The sequence below is a fragment of the Scleropages formosus genome, chromosome 18 (assembly GCF_900964775.1).
Source record: "Scleropages formosus chromosome 18, fSclFor1.1, whole genome shotgun sequence".
Lineage (NCBI taxonomy): Eukaryota > Metazoa > Chordata > Actinopteri > Osteoglossiformes > Osteoglossidae > Scleropages > Scleropages formosus.
Genome location: NC_041823.1, coordinates 22,984,456 through 23,009,872, shown reverse-complemented (window position 1 = coordinate 23,009,872; position 25,417 = coordinate 22,984,456). Strand labels below are relative to the sequence as shown.

Here is a 25,417-nt window from a genome sequence, read left to right as displayed (position 1 = left end):
TTGCTCCGATACACCTGGTGGCGGAACCTCCAACTGAGAGATGTTCTCTTCACCTATCTCTTCCGAGGCTGATTGTTATGTTCTCTGGGTGCAACCCAGTGTGATACAAATAAAGCGAGTTAGCATCATCACTTGAGTCTGCTCACCTGATCCTTCTCCACTGCATGAGAGTAGCATAGTGGTTAGTGCTACTGCCTTTGGATCTGAAGGTTGCAGGTTTGATATCTGCCTCTGACTATAGTACCTTTAAGCAAGGTTCTTACCCTTTTGCTGAGATCTACTTCGCTTTGGACAAAAGCGTCTGCTAAATGAATAAATGTACCCTAAATTGCTCCCATAAAATTACCCAGCTGTATACTGTAAATGGGTAAATAATTGTAGGTATCCTAACATTGTAAGCTGCTTTGGACAAAAGTGTCAGCTAAATATAATAATTGAATGTAAATGAAATATAAAATACAATGAAAAGGAAACAGGTCTTGAATTTATGTTTATGAAGTACTAGTAAACAAACAGATTTGTACTGTTAGTGTATAAAGGTAATCAGACTTTAGAAATTTTTATTCCGTTGAACGATAACTTCAGTAGTTTCAGTTCAAAGTGAAATCAACTAAAAATACAAAACAATAAGCAAAAACGTTAATACTTGAACAGAGCACTTTTTCTTATATTACCATCAGTCATGTTGTTTTTAGCCTTCCCCAAGCTCTACCACCCAGCAGGATGTAAACACACTCAAACACATAAACATCCTTCACCAGCTCCCTATCAGGTACAGGAAAAGACAGAATATAACAGCACACGCCTCACCATAAAGTACAGAATTACAGAAAAAGGATGCAAAAGGCTGAAAAAAGTAAATGTGTAGAAACGTATGTACGAAAATATGAGCCATACATCTATAAATCTAAACACAGAAGCTATTAAGAGGATGAAGAAGTGAAAGAAGGAAATGATGAAATCATTATCAACCACAATGAACATCTACTTTAAACATGAGAACTAATATTAAAGGTCATGTCTGTTTGTAAATAGACAGGCGTTCAGATGAGAATGGAAGTTAAACAAAACATGGGTGTGCCCTACAGCCTTCTTTTCAAAACCTTTTCTGAAAGGATTACTCTGCTTCCAGGCTTTCAGCAGCACATTCTCAACACAGTAAAATGCTGTATATATATCTTTAATTTTGTCAGCTTTCAGTTAAGAAAGACAACCAATTTCAACAAGAACTTATACAGTATATGACATACAGCGCACTGTATTTGTATGTATATTGTCATGTCTACCATGAGCAATAATGAAAGTAACTACGAGGTGGTTGGATCCAAATCATGTAGCAGAACGAGGAGCAGCTGTTCCTAATGACACAATTGGCGAAGAAGCTATAAAAGGCAAACAAGAAGCCTGCAGGTTTGTGTATCCTTGGTTAGCTGTTTACTGCTTTTGGCTGGGATTTTCTAGCAATTGGTGTTCTTGGTTTATGTGCTGGTTTCTAAAGTCGTTGTCTGCGTGTTTCTGTGGTTGTCTGCTGTATCTATGTTTAGACTTGTCTTGTTTGTCCTTACACTTTGGCTTCTAAATTACTCTGTATGTGCATTTTCACACTGTACATGAGTTTGACACTTCTATGTCCATATAAGAATGTTACAGAAATGCATGTCTGTGTAACAACTGGATGTGACATTTGAGGGACATTGCCTTCTGAAATTGTGGCCTTTTTGCAAACTGATTCATTCTGAATCTTAATCCTTAATGTTTATTTTATAGCTAACACAAAATTTCAGATTTTACAATTTGTTTTGTATATTTTGGGACAAGCAGTTCTGAAAGTGTGTGTGGGGGTTTTTTTTTTTTTTTTTTTTTTTTTTTTTTTTTTTTTTTTTTTTTTTGGGGGTATTTCTTTGTTTGAATGTGACCATTTCTTGTAAATGGAGATGTGCAAGCTGAAACAAGTTCTCCAGCAGGCTTATCTGAAGTTCACCATCTGGATGTGAACAAGCTTTTGTAGTCACTCCTGCTGAAAAGAGCCCCATAGCACAAAAGGACTGTGCTGGGCACTATAACTGACTGCTTGAGGTTGTTCCAGCAAGCATTTCCCTGTCACTTTTAGCTTCAGACGGGAAGGTCTTGTTCTCAGGGGCTGTCATGTGATTTCTGGTAAATGCCTCACTTTCTTTCTCAGAAGAGGCTCTTGCCTAGCTCGTTTCTGTAACGTGTGAAATCTTCGCAGTGGAAGAGATGGTTGAGTTTATTTCCCCCCCCAAAATCATCCGGTGAACTGTGTGACTTTCTCTCAGTTGAAGTTTGTCTCTTGGTTGTGTCACTGACACCGGCTGTTCTCATTCACAGCTTGAGCTTAACAATGTTTCTGTTGTTTGCAAACATTTAAAGGGAAATAGAAAAGAAGCTTTTATTTTATTCTCTACTTTTTTCAGAAGAGGTCTATGCTTATTCCAGATTCATTATAACAAATTTACCTTTACCTACTATTACAAGTATAAATGCTCTAACTACAGTCTGCAACAAGGGACCTTTGAATGAGGAACAATCAAATAAAAAAAAAAAAAAAAAAAGCTGTACACTTGAGCACGGGAATTTCAGAATTCTTTGAAAATATTTCAATTTCCTGCTCAGTGGAAAAAAAAATCAAATATTCCAGATGTTATGGGTGAAAAGGGCAGGCTTTCCAACAGATGCAGAATAAATTTAAACTCATTGCCATCTTCCAAGTCTGCCAACTGTTTAACATGTGTAACCACTATGACAATTTATTTTGGTCTCATAAGCGACCAGCTTAGATGCTCTCTGGTAACATGAAAAGGAAAGGATAGTTCACAAAGTCACATGATTTATGACTTACCAGAAAAAAAAATCTATTGGCTTTCATCCCTAGTTTATAGCATATAATTTATGACTCCTCTCCTACCAAAAGTCTGTTTTTACCATATCCTTGAGTCCAATGAAGCTAGCTATGATTAGCACTGTTACCAGTTGTGGCATGTGGGGTCTGGTGTAGCAAAGGGGTTGGGGGGACTGTGCAAACAAACTTTTACCTTATTAAAATATATAACATTTGTAACTAATTTAAAAACTCATGGCTAATATCTGTTCTTAAATTAGTTATGAGAACTCAGATTTGGAGACCAAACTATCAGTTTGCTGACCCCAAGTGACTGTGCCTGTTATATCCCCACACCAGCTTTCCACAGAACTCCTTATTTTGCTTTTTGTATGGAGTTTGTCAAAATATAACCCTATTTCTCTCATCACAAGTGATTTGCCTCCTCGTACTATTCGCCATTGATTATTCTTTCCGTAACAGTATTTTAACAATATAATATTTTCTGAATATGGAACAAGGGCAAACCGAAGAAGAAACATAGATTTAAATAGATTAGGGGTACAGGTAAAGTGGTGAGATCCACAGTTATGATGGTGGAAGAGCTGATCCGAGGGGAAGGTGAACTGATTGGACCTCATAAAAACACACACTATGAGTAACTACTTGTCTAAATCAATGTTTGGGTGGCCCAGACCCCGCCCCAAAAGCACAGTAGGAAGGGACTGTTAAGGAAGGAAAACCCTGGAATGGCTGCCAATTCATCACAGTGTAGCTGTACTAGCATTCACACACTACGGGCAATTTGGAGTTCTTGGATTGATGGGTGAACTTGAATAAAGCAGTTTGCACATTCTCCTTGTATTTGAGAGAGTTTCTTCCCATGTCCAAAGACATGTTTCAGACAAAATGAGAACTTAAAATTGCCAGTAACGCATGAATGCATATGTAGCTACACTGTGATAGACTGGCATTCATTCATTTTTGGGACTTCTTGCATGGGCTACGTTTATCAGGTCATGTCACAGCATTTCAAAAGGGTTAAGGCCAGATTTCTGACTTGGCAGAATTTCCTCTGTATAAAGACTTTCAACTCTGTGTTCAATTCTGTTATAGGTTATTGCCATGAGGCATAAACCATCTTTTAAGTTTCCAGTCATAGACATTTACCCTGATAGTGCCCTGTAGAAATGTCCTGTTTCATTGTTCCTTTGCTGTCTAAAAGCTGCCCAGGCCCTGAGACGTCAAAGCAGCCTCATCGGTAATCCTCCTTCACTGTTCTTCATGGCTGGTTTTTCTGTTGGTATCCAGAGCTTTTCCCACAAACGTAAGTGTCTTTATGGAGTTCTGTTCCCTTGGTCACAAACCATTGTTCCAGGAGAGCTGTCAACATTATGGTAATCTCATACACACACACACACACACACACTGGGAAGCTGCTTGTCCCAAGCAGGGTCACAGCGAGCCAGAACCTAACCCAGTAACACAGGGCACAAGGCTGGAGGGGGAGGGGACACACCCAGGATGGGATTTCAGTCCATCGCAAGGTACTCCAAGCAAGACTCGAACACCAGAACCGCCAGAGAGCAGGACCCGGCCAAGCCAGCTGCACCACTACACCCCCCATTGTGGTGATACTTAGCAAATTTGAAACAGAGAGCAATCTTTTAATGGAGGGAAGTGGTATACTCTTATCCAAACCTCTTTTGTTTCACTTCACTGTTTTTCTCATTGTGAGCTTATGAATACAGACTTTGAAGGACTACAGGAGACAGCTGATCCTTTGGAGCTTGCCCTGAGCCTTTAGTATGTTCAGGAGCATTGTATCATTTTTGCCTTACATTTTCTTGGACAACCGCTACTAGAGAGCATAATAGTGCTGTAGTAGTGTAGTGAAATTTTTTTTTAATTTGTACACTGTGTGCTCTGACCATGAACTGATGAAGAGCACAATGCTAAGAAATGCTTTACTAACAACTTCAGATCTTGAAAACTCTTGCTCTGAGCTGCTTCGAAGCCACCTTTCATCACAGCAATCATTATATATTTCACTTATCTAATACACACACACACACACGCATTTTCAGAACCACTCGTCCCAAATGGGGTCGCGGGGAACCGGAGCCTACCCAGCAACACAGGGCGTAAGGCCGGAGGGGGAGGGGACACACCCAGGACGGGACGCCAGTCCATCACAAGGCACCCCAAGCGGGACTTGAACCCCAGACCCACTGGAGAGCAGGACCCGGTCCAACCCACTGCGCTACCGCACCCCCTCTACTTATCTAATACCTCGGTATAATTTTTTATTGCAATAACCAAAAAATTACTGTATTTTTCAGACCTTTGTGATGTTTCTTCTCTGTCAATGTGATGAGAAGAGAACTATATAAAAAGTAAACGAATTGAATTAAATTAAATGTATAGGGGGTGTTTCCAGGCATGAACGTCACAGCACACGCAGTACAAACTCAGAAGTCTAGGAGAACAGGCGAGGGTCAAAAACCAGGAACAAGAGAACAAGCAAGACACGTAGCAAGCCGAAGACACTGAGACTGCAAACCATGAGGGCGATTGCAAGAATTCGCGTTGAGGTGTGGACACGGAGCTCCTTTTGTCTGTGTCTTCTTCATTGAGCGCAGGTGTTGTCGCTCCGCTTTTCCCCAGGGACATGACAATTATTGTGGCAATTCATTATGAACAACTGTATAGGTGGAGCCATAGTTACCTGGAATCCCATGTAGCACAGTCACCTGTATATTGGCTGTACATAATCGCTAGTTCACCTCAGTCTTGCATGTTATTTGCTTTTGGGCAAGGATATAACATACAAGTATGGATGAAACAGAGGGAATCCCCACACGGGCACAGCTAAAAACAATATTACATGAATATACTTCTATCTAATCTTTTAATCTATCTATACTTCTATCTAATATACTTCGCCATCTTATGCCCAGGAATTATGTATGACACATTTTACTAAGTTTTTAAGACAATAATTTTTTGAAATCTTTTTTAATTTTTACATTATTTTCCTATCTCTGGCGATAATTAAGGAGGTGTGGCCTTGTTAAGTAGGATAGTTTAAATTTGTGGAGTGGCGCATTAGCAGTTGGTTTGGTGGCAGGTATGGAGGTAAGGTTAGAAGGTATGTATAGAGCTGTAGTTTAACTGGTTGAGTTAGTGGGGTTGCAGTATTTGTTCAGGGTGAAGGGTATCGAACATGTGTGTGTGGAGGAGGGTACGTCTGGGACGCCGGACTGCACTGTTGAGCCTTCCGGAGGTGTCGTAAGCCTAATTCAACAAAACACCGATGAAGGGAGATGGCTACTTGACAACCTCAATGAAATACTCATGTTGGTACCCGGCTGGTGTGGTTTGGTTGGTGAGTGAGGCTTGGTTTGGTTATTTGTTAGATCTGGTTTGTTGGTTTGGTTTTTGTTGGTGGGATTAGTTTCGGCTTGGTGGGTGGGTTAGGTCAGTTAAGCATCCTGGTCTCAGGACATGAAGATGTATGTTAGCTATACTGGGTGTTGTTCTCTGTGGCTTCAGGTTGGTGGTTGGACTGGGTCCTTGTGTACAGCCGTTGAAAAATACGCAAGGGTTATAACATCTTTTCCTGTGTATCCTGAATGTCTCTGTTCTCATTTTTGGTATCTTGTATTTTGGCAAAAGTCACAGTTTATTTATAGGTATGAATTTCATTACAGAAACAATGTAGAACGAAGTCAATATTCTAGAAAAGATTTTGGCAGGTGTGCTATGTCCTTCACTGCACTGAACTTGTACCACTACCTTCCTAAAGAAAATATTAAATAAAAGGCACAAATACAGGGTGGGGGGCGCGGTGGCGCAGTGGGTTGGACCGGACTCTCTGGTGGGTCTGGGGTTCGAGTCCCGCTTGGGGTGCCTTGCGACGGACTGGCGTCCCGTCCTGGGTGTGTCCCCTCTCCCTCCGGCCTTACGCCCTGTGTTGCTGGTTAGGCTCTGGTTCCCCGCGACCCCGTATGGGACAAGCGGCTCAGAAAGTGTGTGTGTGTGCATAAATATAGGTTCGAGGACAGGTTTTAAATTGTTAAAAAAAAAACATTCTGAAGCAGAATCATAGGCAGAGGTTTATGAAACCCAGTGAGTCTTGGAAAAACCATAATTATCTTTTAATCATTGTGAGCATTTACTTGCAGTACACGATATACACTGGACTAGTGATTCCCTACTACTACCTACACACACAGTCTGAAGCGACTTGTCCTGAGGGAGGTTGTGGTGAACCAGGGCTCAGCCTGGCAGCCCAGGGTGCAGGGCTGGAGGGGAGGGGATACACCTAAGATGAAACACCAATCTGTTGCAAGGCACCCCAAGCAGGGCTCGAACCCCAGACCCGCCGGAAAGCAGGACCTGGTCAAGCCAGCTGGGCTACCGGGCCCCCCTCACCGTATAACTAACACACTAAATTAAAACACTGTCGGGTCCTGCCATATATGATCTGTGGTTTTATTACCCAAACCACATGCAGTACCAAAATTAAAACGCCTGCCATACAAAGATATGGCTTCTTCAGAAAAAAAAAAAAACACTCTGATAATTTATGAAGTAGCAATGAAAGCACTACAAATTTCAAATACTTGTGTGAAACTATTTTAGGCAGCTTGTTTAGTGTAGTGCTTAGAGCTGTGGCCTTCACACTTAAAGGTCATAGATTCCATTCCTACCTCCTTCTGTAATACCCTGAAGCAAGGTACTTACCCTAAAAATTTTTCAGTAAAATAAAACCCATGTGTAAATGAGTAAATGTGGTCACTAACTGGTTTAATCACTAATGTTGGCTAAACATTTTCCCCTGTGTGTGGTCTCAAGTAAAAAATAAATAAATGCATTACTTCAAAAACCCTTAACATTAATGCTGAATGTGTCACCAAAATGAAATGCTGAACTTTACTAAAAAGCAAAACAAATCTGTAATGTCAAATCATTATGACCAAAATACAATCTTTTTGTTTTCAAATACTTTATTTGTAAAAGATTTAAAATACAGTTTTTTTAAGGAAATATCCATGTATTGCAGTTCAAGCATGGCTGGATCATTACATTGCAGGCCATAGTGGTGTACAAACATTTAATATGTAGTACTGTACAATATATATTCAAAATAAACTGTATTTACCATGTATACCATATCATGTTTTTATATATATCTTACTTATCAGATATAAGGAATTACATATATTGTATAAATGCTTTTTGTGCTGTTTTTATTGTATTTCAAAAAGGCAAAAAAATTAATTTCACTGGCAAATTACAGAAAAACAATATAATAAACATAAAAAAAAAAAGGATAGATTCAGGGATCTGTGGCAATGTCAAATGTTGTGAAAAAATCCAGTGAATAAAAATTACAGCTCACTCACTGGGCACCAAAGCAAAATTTCACGTTTAAAGTATGGTCCCTTTTTAACCAGATAGCATAAAGAACATTTTAAAGGCTGAAAATGGGTTATTGATATTGACTTTCATTACATTTTAGTTGGAACAGTGTTAACAGCACATTGTCCTTACCGCACGCTAAAAAATACATATGGTGTTTAACACACTAAGGTAAAACTTAAATGTGACAGAGACCATATGGATGTCATGAAACAGAAAGACCAGCATATACCTTTGTATTAACCATATATAATATTTTTGGTAGACTGAGTAATACACTTGCTGTTATGTAGACATGTTGATCCCGTTTTTTCTCTGTATGTTCTTGTTTAAACTACCTTAGTGTATTTTTCTAACAAATTTCTATGACAATATTCAACATATGACATGGTTCTTCAGGCTGAAATATTTAGATATTCATATAATCTCTTAAAAGTAGGAAAAATTACTCATGAAAACAAAAAACATAGTAGCAAAGCAAAGTATAACATTCAGAGCATGAGATGATAGATACATCTATATATATATTTTTATAAATATATATTTTTATATATTTATATATATATATATATAAATGTACTGTATGTGTTAGAAAAAAACCAGCTGTGCTCAATACTCAGGTGCTTCTTTTAAAGTTGAATGATAGACGACCATGGTGTAAAGGCAATACCTTGGAAATTATTTTGCTGATAAGAAGAGTACAAAGATGATCCAGAGAACAAAGATGGCAATGCCAATACCTAGCCCAGCATGGTTGAGGTTGCGGGCAAGGCGCGAGTTTCTCTTCGCCATCTCCAGGTGCCCCTGGTTGTTGGCATCTCGAGTCTGAAAAGGAAGTGGCAGTTTTGATATATGCCCAGTCCAACAGCACACAGAATGAAATATGTTGAGATGAGGCTGTAGAGACAAATTAAAAACATTAGTAATTTCTGTTTGAATAGATTATAACCCACTATCACTGCGATGTTGTAGATATATCAAAACCAAATATCAAAATATAGCTGCAGGCTCAGTTATGCAAACATGGACCATACTGTATTTTTGGTGAGGCAATTTAGTCAAAGGCCTTTGTTCCTGTTAGATAAAGGTTTTGGTTGAAAGAACTTTTTGTCAGAAGGGCGAACTGCAGCAAAACAAATTGGAGCACACAATGGTGAGAGAAAAAAAAAAAGACAAAGGTAAAAATATATCTATTTGCTTCACGTGTGCATACATTTTCATAATTACACAGTACAACTTTGTAAATACACACACACACACACACTTTCTGAACCGCTCGTCCCATATGGGGTCGCGGGGAACCGGAGCCTACCCGGCAACACAGGGCGTAAGGCTGGAGGGGGAGGGGACACACCCAGGACGGGACGCCAGTTCGCTTCAAGGCACCCCAAGCGGGACTTGAACCCCAGATCCACCGGAGAGCAGGACCCGGTCCAACCCACTGCGCCACCGCACCCCTATACTTTGTAAGTAATAAGAGCTAAAAAAACACTACATTTTTATTTAGCCAATATTCTAAGTTATCTTGTATTCTAAGCGGAAAAAAATGTCATTAATACAAAGTGCTCTTTGTCATTGTAATTCTGACATTTAAATTTAGTACCAAGAACCCTTATTTATGTTATGTAACTCTTCTGGTTTTAATTTCTGCTTGCAACATACCTGTCTCTTTGGGACAGGATATGAATGGCATTGTTATAATGAATTTAATACTTATGTTTTCTCAAGAGAAAGGGGGATGCGGTGGCGCAGTGGGTTGGACCGCAGTCCTACTCTCCAGTGGGTCTGGGGTTCGAATCCCGCTTGGGGTGCCTTGCGGCGGACTGGCGTCCCGTCCTGGGTGTGTCCCCTCCCCCTCCGGCCCTACGCCCTGTGTTGCCGGGTTAGGCTCCGGTTCCCCGTGACCCCATAAGGGACAAGTGGTTCTGAAAGTGTGTGTGTGTGTGTTTTCTCAAGATATAGAACATTGGTAACGGATATTTTGTTACCACATTTCACATGTTGTCTGCATGTGGCATGTGGTCAGAGTGTAAGAAAACTTTGTTCATTTGAGTTATTGGAGGGTACATTATGAAAACTAATGGAATTTCAAAAAACATTGGAAAACTTTATGGAACATTGTGGAACCTCATAGAATATCATGGAAATTCATGAAACACTTTCTACAAAATGTTGTGAAATCTACTCTGGATATAAAGCTTGACTTCCTCCTGCTCGAGTCCAGTGGCAAACCAACCAGCTGCATTCAGGCAATGAAGGGAATAAACAACGCAGCAGAATGTGGTATAGCAGTAACTGGGATTTTTGGGTTTGGTGCTGAGTAACTAGGAGAAACAGAAGCAGTTCTTATTACAAGTACTGGAGACATACCGACAGGATTTTCCAAGCCCAGAAAAGGTCGTATAGGTGAAAGACTGAAACTGTGAAGTCACATTTAAGTTTTAATTAAGTTACAAATGACTAATGTCAAGTATGTCACTTATATTTAGCAATGATACTACATACCAGTGACATACTTGATGTTAGTCACTTGAAACAATTAAAAATTCGGGACAATGCTTGAATTTGGCTCATATCTACTTTATATCAAAAAGAGTAACACTAAGGGGAGAGACTTTGAAAAGCATTAGAATATTTTTTCCACTGGTACTGTAGTGTGTGTGTGTGTGTGTAGTTTACTAAGTGTTTAGAAGTGTAAAACCTGAATGAAAAAAGCAGAGAAGTGTGAACAGTTCTACTAGGAGAAAGGACAAAGAGAAAATGAGACTCATAAATGAAACAGTAAATTAATTTTGGCAGTGGACGTGACTGTCCAAGTGAAATTAAACAGTTCCAGATAATTTATTAAATACTGGCTTTCAGGCTGAAATATCTTAATTTTTACGCTGAGTGGAACCAGCTTTCTTGAGGTGGGCTTGGACGCAAACTGTACCAGCTAGAAAATTGTATTCACTTCTAAATTCACTCACTCACTCTTGTTAAATGCCTATCCTGGATGCATGTGGTGCTAGACTATTCAGGGTCAAAGACCAGTAAAAGACCAGTCGAATACAGAGTTCATTACCAAATTAAACACATTTATTTGTTAGTTATGCACTACTAGGGGCTTTGGTCCATCTCCATGAGTTGATTTCTGTCTTAAGGACCCCTATATCAAATCTATCAGAACGATGTCATTATTTTAATTTGTTTTCATTTAGAAATCTGGATGTTCTTTAACAAATGAAAGTTACATTAACTCCCTTTTATAAGAATGCAAAAGTAATTTTTTCATATGATATTTGATACCGGGGCGCAGTGGCGCAGTGGGTTGGACCGGGTCCTGCTCTCCAGTGGGTCTGGGGTTTGAGTCCCGCTTGGGGTGCCTTGTGATGGACTGGCGTCCCGTCTTGGGTGTGTCCCCTCCCCCTTTGGCCTTACGCCCTGTGTTGCTGGGTAGGCTCCGGTTCCCTGTGACCCTGTATGGGATGAGCGGTTCTGAAAATGTGTGTGTGTATTTGATACCTTTAACTTGAAAACTTCTTCAGCAAAACATTTTCTCCTGGTGAAAAAACATTCTCCAGTTCTTGACCGACCCGTGAGTATGAGCATACGGGTACATGATGGGAAATGGAGGGGCTTTTCTTCTCCCAAAATGGGCATTGATTCTGTAATTACTTTTTTTTTGAAGGTTTTGTATACGTTGCACTGGAGTAACATAATACAGGGCTGTTCCACACAGGAGGAGTCACACTTCCCTGCACAAAAATGCGACATCTGCAAGGGGGCTGCACACCCTCCCAGTCACTGTGAAGAATCCTAAACATTTTTCATCTGCAAATCCACTTCAACCCCACAGAGGTAACATGTTGCCCTACTTACTGCAGATGCTGCAGTTCGCCTGAGCAAGGACCCTGATAAAAAATAGAAAAAGCATAGAAAGGCATCCCCTAGCGCCTAAACCAAAACATTTCAGTTTACATTTTCTTAACAAGTAGTTCTACGGTGTTAGAATTGCTTTGCTCCCATACAAATAGGAATTTAGAAAGAACCTGTAGGCCCAGCAATCATTTTCAAACAGTTCTTTGGATTTGTAAAGTTTGCTGAGGGTTGTATATATCTGATTTTAACGTAACATATTAATGTATTTATTACTATTCTGGAAAACCTAGCTTGGAATCTCACCTAAAAAATATTTACCCCTTAGCTCATGTCCCTCTCAGTTAACTAGTGCAAAATTAAATCAATACCATACTCCCCACTGGCACGCCATTTAATGTGGAACTGCCTTTCTGCTGAGAGCAGATTCTTTTTTCCTTGAGAGGGGCCACTATCGGGGGCAGACAGTGAAAGGAAGATTGTCTAACAGTGTTGCATTTAGCGACAAATAAAACATGGAGGCGAGCATGTATAATAAACGTGGCCGTGTCTGTTACTCATTTTGTCCAGGAATTGCATATATTTACAGAGTACATATTTTTGTCATCTAATTAATGCCAAGAGGCAGTGAAGTGAACAGAGATCTACGGCTGTAACATGGCGGAAAGAAAAAGGGAACATTTTGAGTGGGAAGAAACAGGGACGTCAATCATAGAAAAGGGCAACGGCTAAGAGTCGAGAGATACTTGGAATTTCTGCCATGAACTCACCATGAACTCAACGGAATGAAGGAAATGACTGCTGACGCACATCCTAAGCATATCACTTTGCTTTTCTTTCAAAGTTGCAAGAATGATAAGCAACACACACAAACACACACACAAAACATGTTCTTTCAATTCCCTTCTCCGTTCCCCCAGCCTTATCTGGCAAGGCCACATTATCAGCATGACGGCCAAGCTCCTTCTACCATACATTCCATCTCCATTGACCGCATTTTTGTTACTCACCAGCTGTAACAGAACAGTTTGCTCTTCATCGACACTTGCAGCAAAAGTAAATAAGTGAATGGCCTTTACGAATTTAACACGTACTACAGAAAAGTCCTTTGTGTAGGAAGGAGGAAACCTTTAACAACTTTAATAACGGGTTGTAAAAAAAAGCTTAGTCAGTACTGTGTAAGGCCTTTGCTACAGAAAAAAAACTAATAAAATCTTTTTCAATACTTTACAAACTAACTGGTGTTATACTAACATAGGTATAGATTATTAAAAAAAAAACAGGTGGGGAGTTACACATAAAGACAGTTTACAGAAATAGGAACCAAGAGAGCTGGAGGTCTTATTTACAGGAGTCTCTTGTAATGTGATGATATGTCAGGTCTGTGTTCTTCACAATCCATGACGAGATGAACCACACAAACAGGCGCTTCAGTTCCACTTTGTACACTCTGCTGCTGGAACGGTGTTGTGACACTTCTCCAAAGGACAATGTGCCTCCAGCACAGCAGACAGATGGGTCTTTGTTTCAGGGTGTCATTGTCAGTGGACTTAGCACCATACATTTTTTCTTTTTTTTTTTCTGGGGGCTGGCACACAGACAATGCATTTTTGCTGTTTGTTCCAAATCCCGAGTCAGATTAAGGAAATACAACATTTAATACACACTTGTCTCCTAAAGCAGCGTACATCTCAAATATTAAGTTGCTCACTGTCACTAACCCATTTATACAGCTGGGGTTTTTTTCTGTAACAGCTGAAAGTCGGATTCAGCTGGTGACCTTTAGGTCGAAAAGCAGCTATACTACACTGACAGCTACCCCACATAAAATTTACCCTTCATACTTCGTAAGACTTAGCCAAAGAAGCCATTCATGTACACCAGGCAGCTGAAAGCTGCACATGAACTTTCATTCCTTCCTTATATATTTCTATGCCACTGCAGCTCTGTCAACATCTAATTTGCAGTTAATATTAACTGAAGGAGAACAGTAACTTGTGTCATATCCTGTCCCTGTGTACAGTGTTTAGATAAATTCTGGAAATTGGATAGAAGTCCAAAAGTTTGTAATAACATGTAAATATTTTCATCAAGGGGGGCGCGGTGGTGCAGTGGGTTGGACCACAGTCCTGCTCTCTGGTGGGTCTGGGGTTCAAGTCCCGCTTGGGGTGTCTTGTGATGGACTGGCGTCCCGTCCTGGGTGTGTCCCCTCCCCCTCCGGCCTTACGCCCTGTGTTGCCAGGTAGGCTTCGGCGACCCCGTATGGGACAAGCGGTTCTGAAAATGTGTGTGTGTGTGTGTGTGTGTGTGTGTGTGTATTTTCATCAAACACCTTATCTCAGCCTTGCAGTGAAGGCCTTTCCACCTGATAGCACCATATTTGGAAATGTGTTCAACTTTTCTCTTAACAAAATTAGGAACAGTTGCCAGGGCTCAGACATTCTAAAGTTTAAGCTGGATTTGCAATGTTCATGATATAACCATTACAAATAAACTATTCTCATTAACCCAATGCACCAGTCATCCAACTTTGTCTGTGTTTCCTGATGTTTTATTGGTCAGCTCTGAATATGAGATGAAAGGATGGGATTTACATGAGGTGTCATAAAGGATCGTTATTAAAAAGAAAAAACTTGCATAATCAATTTACTGATACTGCATTCATGTGCCAATCACTATAAAGTTACTTTGGTGGTAAATACAAGTTCTCTCTTGTTGTGCGAAAAAATCCACATGAATCCATACGAATCCATTCGAATGTACACCTCTTTTGGCGACCCTGGAGGGGCACACATTTTATGTGAACAACCTGTGGCACTCTCACTCCACCGTTAACCCTCATCCACAACTCAAAATGTAGAGCTCGAGGCACACATAGGGTCTACATCCTGTCTGAAACACACATGCTAGCTGAAGCCACTAGTCCCGGCAAGCCAGAGCCTAACCCGGCAACACAGGGCATAAAGCTGGAGGGGGAGGGGACACACCGAGGATGGGACACCAGTCCATCACAAGGCACCCCAAGTAGGACTCAAACCCCAGACCCACCAGAGAGCAGGACCTGGTCAAACACATTGCACCCCCCTGCCTGAAACAGAAAACTCTACTTCAGGACTACCCCCACACTGAGAAATGCAAATTAGACAGCTTGTCAAAATTTGTTTTAAAGTGTGTTCCCAAGGTGAACACTCTCAAATGTAGGAATATTTTTTCTTCCCAATCTATACTTGTATGAGCAGAGTGAACACAGCAATTGTTTATTTCTGAACATTGTAAAGCAAACCGGACTTTACTTTTGTGCTTTTTCTATATATATTACAAGTGGAACTGTGGCACTGCAGTAATTCTAACAGTGGATGAACTCAACAGCTGTGTCAAAGATTAGACAATATTGACTGAAGGATGGTAAGAATTTAGTAATTTCTGGTTGAGAAATCTTGGAAACTTTTAATTACAAAACAGAATACAGCAATGTCATCTAAAAAAATCACAGACATACTCACACTTAACAGACACTCATTTGTAAAAATATTGTTTCTTTTATGTAGTTTATGTGCTTATTTGAACTATTTCACCACACTAAAGTTAGTCTCACATCAAGTTTATTTTCTAAAAAATAAGAAGACTAAGTTATTGGTTGTGTGGAAAAGTAAATTTGGCACAAAAATAAGTCTCTAGATACTATTTCTCCAGTTTTTTTTTTGCTAGCTAATGAGATGTATCAGTTATAGTTGTTACATATTTTTAAAAACAGTTCCTTGACAACATTTAGCCGTTTTCATGACTTTGCTGCCATTTTTTTCAGTCAGCCTACATAAATGTGTGCTATGTTTTAAAATAGATAATCTTATATTTATTATTTAATTTCCTTTATTTATTAATTGATTTTTTAATTAATGTATGTTGGATTTTTTCAACATTGTGATAAAGCATTTGTAAAAAAAAAAAAAAACCATTAACAAACGTAGAAATTTTGCAGATGTTTTCGTTTAATCGACGAGCTTAGCTCTGTCCAGTGAGTTTCCAAATGGAGCCCAACCCCCCAAAAAAAACAATCCTCTGTGAAAAAGCCCCAACCTCATTTTCCCGTCAGCTGCGTCATCAGCTCCCCACGCTCTCCCCTTCACTGAGAATTTAGTCTGGACTAATATGTTTAACTACATTCCTTCTTCCAAAGTCTTTGAGCTAACCATGATACCATCTCCATGTCTAGTCATCAAATCCCCAGCCACAATTTCCCTTTACATTTCACTTCCTTCACATACTCAGCATGATAACAAGAAAAAAGGAGACTTTTTTCTCTCTAGTTCAAACCCTGATTCAGGGAGCAGCAGAACAGCTCAGATTCCAAATTTCAAATCCCTCGTTCCAAACCTCTCGTCCCTACAACCCCAAAACTTTTCACTCAAAGTGAGAGAATTCATACTAAAGATGATTTAGATAAATGTAAGCATATATACTGTACATATTCTACTGCAGAGGATATTCTAATAGCAGTGATGGTAACAGCAAGAAGAGCAACAGCAGTGAGTACAGAATTGTTTTGATTTTCTCTCGGACTTACCGAAATTGAATAGATCAGGGCTGCAATTCCCAGTGGCAGGCAGCAGCACAGCATGGTGAAGATAGAGTATCCCAGGTAATCTGGCAGAGGATGGGCCAGGGGTGCCCGGGTGACATACACTGTAGGCTGGACAGTAACAGTCGGCTGGGGTCCCTGTGGGTAGGGTGGACCCTGGGGTGCTCCTCCATACTGTGGTGCTGGGTAGTACCCCACTTGGTTGGGGTACTGGGGCTGATCTTGGTAAGGAGGAGGTGGGTAAGCCATTCCTGCTTTACTATCTGGGTTCCAGTCAGGTGGCGGTACACCAGATATCTTGCTTGAGTCCATGATGATAGTAGATGAGTTTCTGAAATGAAGATGATTCCTTCAAGCGAATTCTTCCTTTCTTACTTTCTTTCTTTCTTACTTTCTTTTTCTTTGAAATGGAAATGTTTGTAATCTTCTAGCAGGAAAGTTTTCTTCTTTTTTTTTCAGCCGTACCAGACCCTGCGCAGAAGCAGCTCTCTTGCACTTTGACTTTGGTTACTCAACACCTCTCATCATATTGGCTTCTTCCCTCCCTTGTTACAGCCCATGACTGTTCTAGCTCAATGGATGGGGGAGGGCTGGTAGAAAGTCAGGCAAAAACATCAGGGATGTAGTACTGCCCTGGAGGAAAGACTGCCCTCCAGAGGGAATTCATAAAATTATATCATTATAAAACCATTGTCCAGGTCCTTCTTTCTTTTTTCTTTCATTCATGGTTACATGCTTGGTTATACTAGTGCAAAAATGTTGTAAGCCTTCTGGAACACTTAGCAATGTATGGACCTTTTCTATTATTTTAACACAACAATTTTGGTCTTTCTTTACATCCACACATACAGCACTTTGTGTTCCTGGAAAGAGAAGATTAAATCTGTTATGTGATGTTATTTCCTTAGTGTAAACTATATCCAATTCCCAACCAGATAAGGGTGATGTTATTTCCTCTAGTGTAAAATGTATCTTCCAGTAAGACCTTCTTCTGTTTTGTGTAGCAATGCTATGTGCTGTTCTTACCAATAAAACGTAAGGTCCTTTTATTTGTGCCAGAATCTACCTGCTGATTGAACCATTGAGTTAGTGTTTGACCCATGATCATTGAGTGTGTTTATTGATAGGGTGTGATCAGCTGTTGTACCGGCAGTTCTTATAATTTTAATGGAAGGGATTTCGCCCATGACAAGCGTGCCCAATGAAGAACATTGTGTTTGAAGTTCTGGAAAGGTTCATTGATATGTATAAAGCTGAGTGTATTGAGTGTGTAAACCATGGAAATGTATCTTTACTTTTGAGAATGTATGTCTCTTATTACCAGATTGATTGAAGGTTTTGCTAGTTGTTTTCATGGTAGCACTGTTTGCAAGTAAACATTGGAGAAAAACTGTAAAATGCACACAAGTACGAATGAAAGACAGAGAAAATCCTCATGGACACAGCTGAAGAGTTTTCAAACCCTACAATACCGGCCACTCAATAGCCAACAATGTCACCACAGGGCAAGTTAAAATGATAGATATTGATCTCTATCTTACACGCACATTAGCTGAAGCTGCTTGTCTGAAGCTGGGTCACGGCAAGCCGTAGCCTAACCCAGCAACGCAGGGCATAGGACTGGAGGTGGAAGGGACACACCCAGGATGGGACACCAGGCCATCACAAGGCACCCCAAGTAGGACTTGAACCTCAGACCCACTGGAGAGCAGGACCCAGCCAAGCCCACTGCGCCACTGCGCCACCGCGCCCCCATAGAAAATGATCATCTCATGAAAAATGAATAATCTATAATACCTGAACTTGAACTTTTGGTCATATCAAAAATATTATGCATTGTTTGTTTTACTATTTATTTATGCATTCTTTCAATATTTTTTGTCCTTTTCTCATTTCTGGTTTCTACTGTGTTGCAAAAAATCACAAAAAAGGGCATAAATGCATGTTAAAATGTGAAAAAGCTTGAGGACAGATTGTTTAAAAATATGCTGAAACAGAATCAAAGTTTATGAAACCCAGTGAGTCATGGCAAACCATAATTTCCTTTTAATCATTGTGAGCGTTTACTCGCAGTGCACAATATACACTGGACTAGTGACTCACTATTGCATAACTAACACACAAAATTAAAACGCTGTTGGGTCCGATGCCTGCCATACAAAGGTATAGCCTCTTAAAAAAAAAAAAAAAACACTTGGGACCTCTTTTTCGGTGGCTTAGTCACCTTTACTCACATTTACTGAGCAGGAGTAAAGACAAACTACAAATTATGAACACTTCTGTGAAAGTTTCCAGGCTGGTGGTTTAGCAACTAGCTTCCTGCAAACGTTGACTTAAAGTTCCCCACTGTGTGGGCTGGTCTGTTTTTTTTTTTTTTTTTCAGAAATTAAGCCAAAATTAAATTCAAGACTTCAAAAACCCTTGGTACTATTACTTTATTGTTTAAACTATCACCAGTCTGAAATGTTACATTCAAATAATGAAACAAATATGTGATAGAGTCTGATGACCAGATTTTCCTCTATTACACTTGTCACCTTGCTTTTGCTGAAGACATTCAGTTAACTATCCTTAAACATAAATCATTATAACTAAAGCAGACTTTCATCTTCAAATACTTTATTTGTGAAATATTTAATAAACATTTTTTGAAGAAATATTCATATCTGGTAGTTACAGCATTATTTAATCATTACTTAGCAGATTATAGAGGTATACAGAACACTTAACATGTATTAATGGAAAATTTAAATAAAAATAACATTTATCACATATAGTTTTTATGCATCTAACATACAAGATATGAGGGTTTACACATATGGTATATTTGTTTTATAAATTTGTTGCTTTTTTGTTGTATCTCAAAAAGGCAACTATGTTTTAGAAATACAATTTATCAGTAAATGACATCTGATAAAATAACAATAATCAAAGAAGACTTTTGCTAGATCTAATCCTCTTACAATGATGTGGAAAAAAAATCACATGAACAAAAAAATTCAATCACAAAACAAACAATTTAGGCATGTAGCAAAATTTTACATATTGCAAGTATTGTCTCTTTTACAGAAGAGCAGCAGCATGTAGAGCATTTAAAAGGCTGGAAATAGCATCTTAAAATGGAATTTCAATAAATTTCAGTTAATTTATATGTTAAACACACTGAAGAAAGATTTCAGTGTGCCAGACATCTTATGAATGTCATCCACTTATCACCTATCTATCTGTTTATTTAATATTATAGTCACAGCACTAGGTCACAGCAGCATAGCTAAAACAGCAACATGTTATGAGTCAATGCACATACCATAAGGACAAAAATTGCAATACTCAAAGAAGGATCTAGCATTTGCATAAATTATACTGCACAATTAATTTCCCAAGGAAAAGAAAATGTATTCCCTGGATCATACAAAACAGACACCCTTCAAACCTCTACCCAGAGCTAGAGCAAAAGTTTGAAAATGTTAAGGAAATGGCTGTTACTCATGATCTCTCTTTGTTGGCACATCAGGTAAATCTTTGGTATGACAGCCCTCTTTAAGAAAATTAAATAGTAAATACTTCACAAAAAGGTTTGCAATGCGGACCAACTGTACATAAATACATGTTAGAAAAAACAAAAGAGTCAACATTTACTTCTTTCGAAGCTTAATGGTAGATAATTATGGATAAAAGGCATAGCAAGACTTAGAAATTAGTGGATCTAGTTTTTCATGTAAGCAAAAATGATCCAAGCAACAATGATGACAATGCCTATACCTAGCCCAGCATGGTTGAGGTTGCGGGCAAGGCGTGAGTTTGTCTTCGCCATCTCCAGTTGACCGTGGTTGTTGGCAGTTCGAGTCTGAAAATGAAGTAACGCAGCAGTTTTGAGGTGGTGCCCAGTCCAAGAGCACACAAAACCAAATATGCTTCTGACATGAGGCGATATAGACAACTTTTTAACAATTTCTGTTTGAAGAAATTATAACCTTAAAAACACTATAACTCTAGCATCTTATATATATTATAAATTCTTTTTTGAGGTTATGAGGGGTGTGGTGGGTTCAGCCAGTACATGTAGTGTGGTGGGTCTAAGGTTCGAGCCCTGCTTGGGGTGTCTTATGACGGACTTGAGTTGCGTCATGGATGTGTCCTTTCGGCCTTGCGCCCTGTGTTGCTGGGTAAGGCTCTGGCAAGCTGCAACCCCGCTTGGGACAAGCAGTTGTTGACAATGGATGGATACTTTAAGATTTTCCATGTAAACAATTTGAGCAATAATATATTAATAATAAACATACATCCCCTGCCCACCCCAAACACAACTCTGGGAAAGGGGGGAGGGGAAGACATAGTTGTAACTAAATACAACTGAGTAAGTATTTAAGTAAACAAAGTCTAATATGAATACATTAATAAATAAATAGGAGTGTTGGTGAAATTACTAATTATCCAGAGTACAAGGTTACTGGGAAAAACAGTCAGAGCACAACCCCATTTTCCCAGTATCTGCTTCATCAATTATGTACCCTTTACTGGCTTCCTTCCACCAATGTCTGCGTACTAAAAATTACACCAGCTTCATGTTAATCCATCAGATATGTATCAGCTCCAGGATTGTGAGACCATGTATACTAATGAAGAATGAAATAAATTTTAAAAAGTTTATAGGGCCCAGCAATCGATGTAATAATGTTAATAAGGGCAACAGGAAGTAGAGTAATAACAGAGACATAAAATCTTCTGTTCTTCTCTCAGACTTACCGAAATTGAATAGACCAAGGCTGCAATTCCCAGTGGCAAGCAGCAGCACAGCATGGTGAAGATAGAGTATCCCAGGTAATCTGGCAGAGGATGCATTAGTGGCGTTTGGGTGACGTACACTGTAGGCTGGACAATAACAGCTGGCTGGGGTCCCTGTGGGTAGGGTGGACCCTGGGGTGCTCCTCCATGATACTGTGGTGCTGGGTAGTACCCCCCTTGGTTGGGGTACTGGGGCTGATCTTGGTAAGGAGGAGGTGGGTAAACCAGTCCCAAATTATTGTCTTGGTTCCAGTCAGATGGTGGTGCACTGGGTGTCTTTCTTGGGTCCATGATGGTAGTAGAAGAATAACTTAGTATGAAGATGGTTCCATCAAGATCTTTCTTTCTTTCTTGTTTCCTTGCTTTCTGAAATTATATCTTTAATATTGTAGCAGAAATACACTCTTTCCTCCATAAGTACCTGACCTTGTGCAAAAGCAGCCCTCCCCGTTTTTTAGTTTCACATTCTCTCAGTCCCGCTCATATTCCATCCAGCCAATTATTCTTTAAAGATTAGTATGTGGACGTCAGTGGTCGGGGGGGGACTTACTAGGCTTTGGAAACCACCCATTGCAAGAAAAAAACGTCTGCCAAGTACCGTATTTCCTAGAAGAAACTCCCACTCTAGCCCCAAAATTCAAGTAAAAAAAAATCGGGGTGCGATATATAAGCCATTTTTCAGAAAAAAATTAATTGACGTTTATAATTAAATCCTCAGTATTCATTCTCATCGCTCACATTATCTATAAAATGTTTTTCTGCGAAATCAATAACTTTGAGTTTAAAACCACACACACATTTTCTGAACCGCTTGTCCCGAACAAAAGATCGCGCGACTACAAGGCAAGCAGACGATTGTTGAAACGGTGATTCTCTTTTACCGAATTCCAAAATATCTGCTGCTGTAACACTGTCTATTTATTACAGTTTTAAACTTTTTTTTATGCGCGATGTATATGCGAAACTTTTTAATTTATTTTTTCGTCAAGTAAAATTTGGGGTGCGAGATACAGTATACGCGAGGGCGAGTATTCGAGTAAATACGGTTGTACTGCCCTCAAGGGAAGGCTGCCATCCAGAGGGGATAGTGAGAAGTTTCCTTTTATTTATTTTTAATTTTTAAAAACACCTTCCTTCCTGTCTTTCTTTCTTGGTATTACTTGTACAAGAATGTGGTTAAAAGCAGTTTTCATTATCTGTTCTCTTAATCCGAGTACTGTGGTACTGTTTCTTTACACTGACTACTTTTTCTTCATAGACATTGTGAAGAAACCAATAGGGCATGTATTAACACTCAACTATCAAGTAACACAAAAGCCTAGCCTACTTCTCTTTTTATCACATTATTATCTCAATTTTTAATCTAAACTAGCTTTTTCCTGAGAAAGAAGTGACTAGATAAATTATTGCAGACCATTTCATTAGTCATGAATCATGGTTAAACAAATTTTTCAAAAATGTTAGACTAAACTAGAAAGAGTTGTCATTTACATTCATTTATTCAGCAGAAGCTTTTCTCCAAAGTGACATCCAACAAACTTTCTGTCATGTTATCAGCACACACACCTTATCCACCAAGGTAACTTACACTGCTAGATACACTGCTTACAATGGGTCACTCATCCATACATCAGTGGAACACACTCTGTCACTCACACATTGTGAGTGAACCTGACCAGCATGTCTCACTGTGCCATCATGCGCCAGTCAAATACACACACACGCATTTTCTGAACAATTTGTCCCATACAGGGTCACGGGGAACCGAAGCCTACCCGGCAACACAGGGCATAAGGCCAGAGGGGGAGGGGATACACCCAGGACAGGATGCCAGTCCATCACAAGGCACCCCAAGTGGGACTCAAACCCCAGACCCACCAGAGAGCAAGACCTGGTCCAACCCACTGCGCCACTGCGCCCCCTACTCCAGTCAAATATCAAAATTTCTTTTTCAAAAAGTTAAGTATAGTACACATGGTTTACTACAGGCTAGAAGGTAATTTTACATACATAGAGTGCCTTCAAGGACACAGATGTGGAGAAATCAAAAAGATTAGTAAATGTTGTTTGGACAAGGAAAAAAAGGAAATCTATGATGTAGCTCATTAACTTGGAAAGCTAGATTCCTGACCCATTTGTATTGTGACACTGCAAAAATAAGAGCATGAAATAAACACACCAGCAGTGAAAACAGTTAAAGTGGAACAGGAATATACCACACTTTATCAAGGTAGCATGTGAGATACCACCATTTAAGCGTTCCATGAGCAACAAACAACAAAATCATGATCCAGTTTCACTTGCTGTGTGTCACGTCCACGCCCACAACACAAGTGACAACACCTGACTCTGCACTAACTCCTGAGTAATCGCTCACCCTATAAAGACCCTCTTCAGCTCCTGCACTGTTGTGGAATTTTGTTTGGGACAACTGATTGGCCTTGTGTTACTTTGTGTGTACACTTACTCTGTTCATGAGCTCTGGTTTTTTGACTTCTTGCTTTGTTTTCCGACCACATCTATGGCTCCTCGTTCCTGTCCTGTTTGCCGATTGACAGACCCTTTGCCTGTCCCTGGTTTTGAGGACTTGCCGCTTCTCTCAACTTCAGATGAACAACGCTTCACTTGGGTTCAGCCGTCCAGGCTCCCTGTGTTCCATGTGACACTGTGCAGGACAGAAGGACCAGTGCAGTTACAGGCCTGGGGAAAAGTTTCTTTCCTCTTGGTGACCTTGACTTCCACATTATCGACTGTCCTGACCCTTTTTGGTGGGACCCAGGTGCCATTTAGACTTGCAGTAGTCCTGCTGGAACAATTAACACTTAATCTTGTGGTTAGTATACCCCTCTTTTTTTTTTTCTCTCTCCTTTAATGCTTAGACAGTCAGGAATGCCGAGCAGCACAAAGGCCTTGTTATTTAACAGTACTTTTCAACTCAGTGAAAATTGTGAGCCAAAGTTAACAACTCCAGCATCTCCTACTTGATTGGTAGGTTAAAGAACACCCCTTGCTTCTCACAACTGTGCCAAAGGCCTGTAGACGTTCTCAATGGGTTTTCAAGAGAGGTAGAAGGTGACCTCCTTGCCACACATTAGTAGCTTGTATGGGTAAGAGGTCACCATGTCCACTGCTAATTTGAAAGACTGCATTGCCAAGAAGGCCTTCTTTCTGAGATGGGTTGTGTGATGAGGAGTGTTTTGTTGAGGGTGTGGGGCAGATGTGGCCACCAGGCAGGATTAAGACACAGTACGAAGTAAAATTTTCCTCAAGTGGATTGAGTTGGCTATCTTTATTCTATTAGGGCAGGGGCAGGCCCTTGAAAGAGGTCTGTCATCTAGCTCCTGCCCTCTGTCCTTGACCACATTGTGAGTCACCTTCACTGTTTCCTGGACAAGGATGAGAAATATTTTAATGTAAATAATGGAATGTAAAAAATATTAGTAAGATGCTGGACAGAATAATTTTATTTAACTTTAACCTTAGGCACTCTAGTTCCACTAGTTTGTATATTATGCAAAAATGTAGACTTGGCTGAGGTGAAGCCCCCTGTAAGTTGAGGCCCTGGGTCAAATGGCCCTGCAACCCCCCCCCTCTTGTAGGGCTTACACAGACATTGCCCACTGTGGCCCAGCCTAGGTGTAACTTTTGTGAGAACAGGCAGTGCTATGGGGGTTGCTCATCTGTTTCTTTACCTTGTGAACTCTTAGAATTCTTCTCAAAGAGAAACAGAATAGCAGCTTGAGGGTCAAGTTCTGGTATTTTTTGGACTATGATGGGGTCCTTACATGAGAATGGTGAAGTGCAGCTTCACGTGTTGGGATCCCAGACCTGTTGCCAGGGATCTCATTACATTCATCCTGTGCTGGCAGGAGCAGAAATACTGTATTAGGCTAATTATTCAGCTTGGTTGCCACTGGCTCTTTTCCCAG

The 25,417-nt window shown here is 39.9% G+C and overlaps 2 protein-coding genes across 2 annotated transcripts; both read right to left on the bottom strand.

Moving 5' to 3' along the window:
• Positions 1-8,339: 8,339 nt before the first annotated feature.
• On the bottom strand, positions 8,340-17,223 carry LOC114909121 (proline rich transmembrane protein 1B-like). Its single transcript, XM_029245950.1, has 2 exons — positions 16,689-17,223; positions 8,340-9,091 (listed from the first exon to the last, which is right to left on the bottom strand). Exons 1-2 carry the CDS (start codon positions 17,013-17,015, stop codon positions 8,945-8,947), a joined length of 474 nt encoding a protein of 157 aa, XP_029101783.1. The 5' UTR covers positions 17,016-17,223; the 3' UTR covers positions 8,340-8,944.
• A 2,508-nt stretch (positions 17,224-19,731) lies between these two features.
• LOC108919164 (proline rich transmembrane protein 1B-like) lies at positions 19,732-22,122 on the bottom strand. Its single transcript, XM_018726958.2, has 2 exons — positions 21,450-22,122; positions 19,732-20,550 (listed from the first exon to the last, which is right to left on the bottom strand). The coding sequence occupies exons 1-2, from the start codon at positions 21,777-21,779 to the stop codon at positions 20,410-20,412; spliced, it is 471 nt and encodes a 156-aa protein (XP_018582474.1). The 5' UTR covers positions 21,780-22,122; the 3' UTR covers positions 19,732-20,409.
• Positions 22,123-25,417: the final 3,295 nt, after the last annotated feature.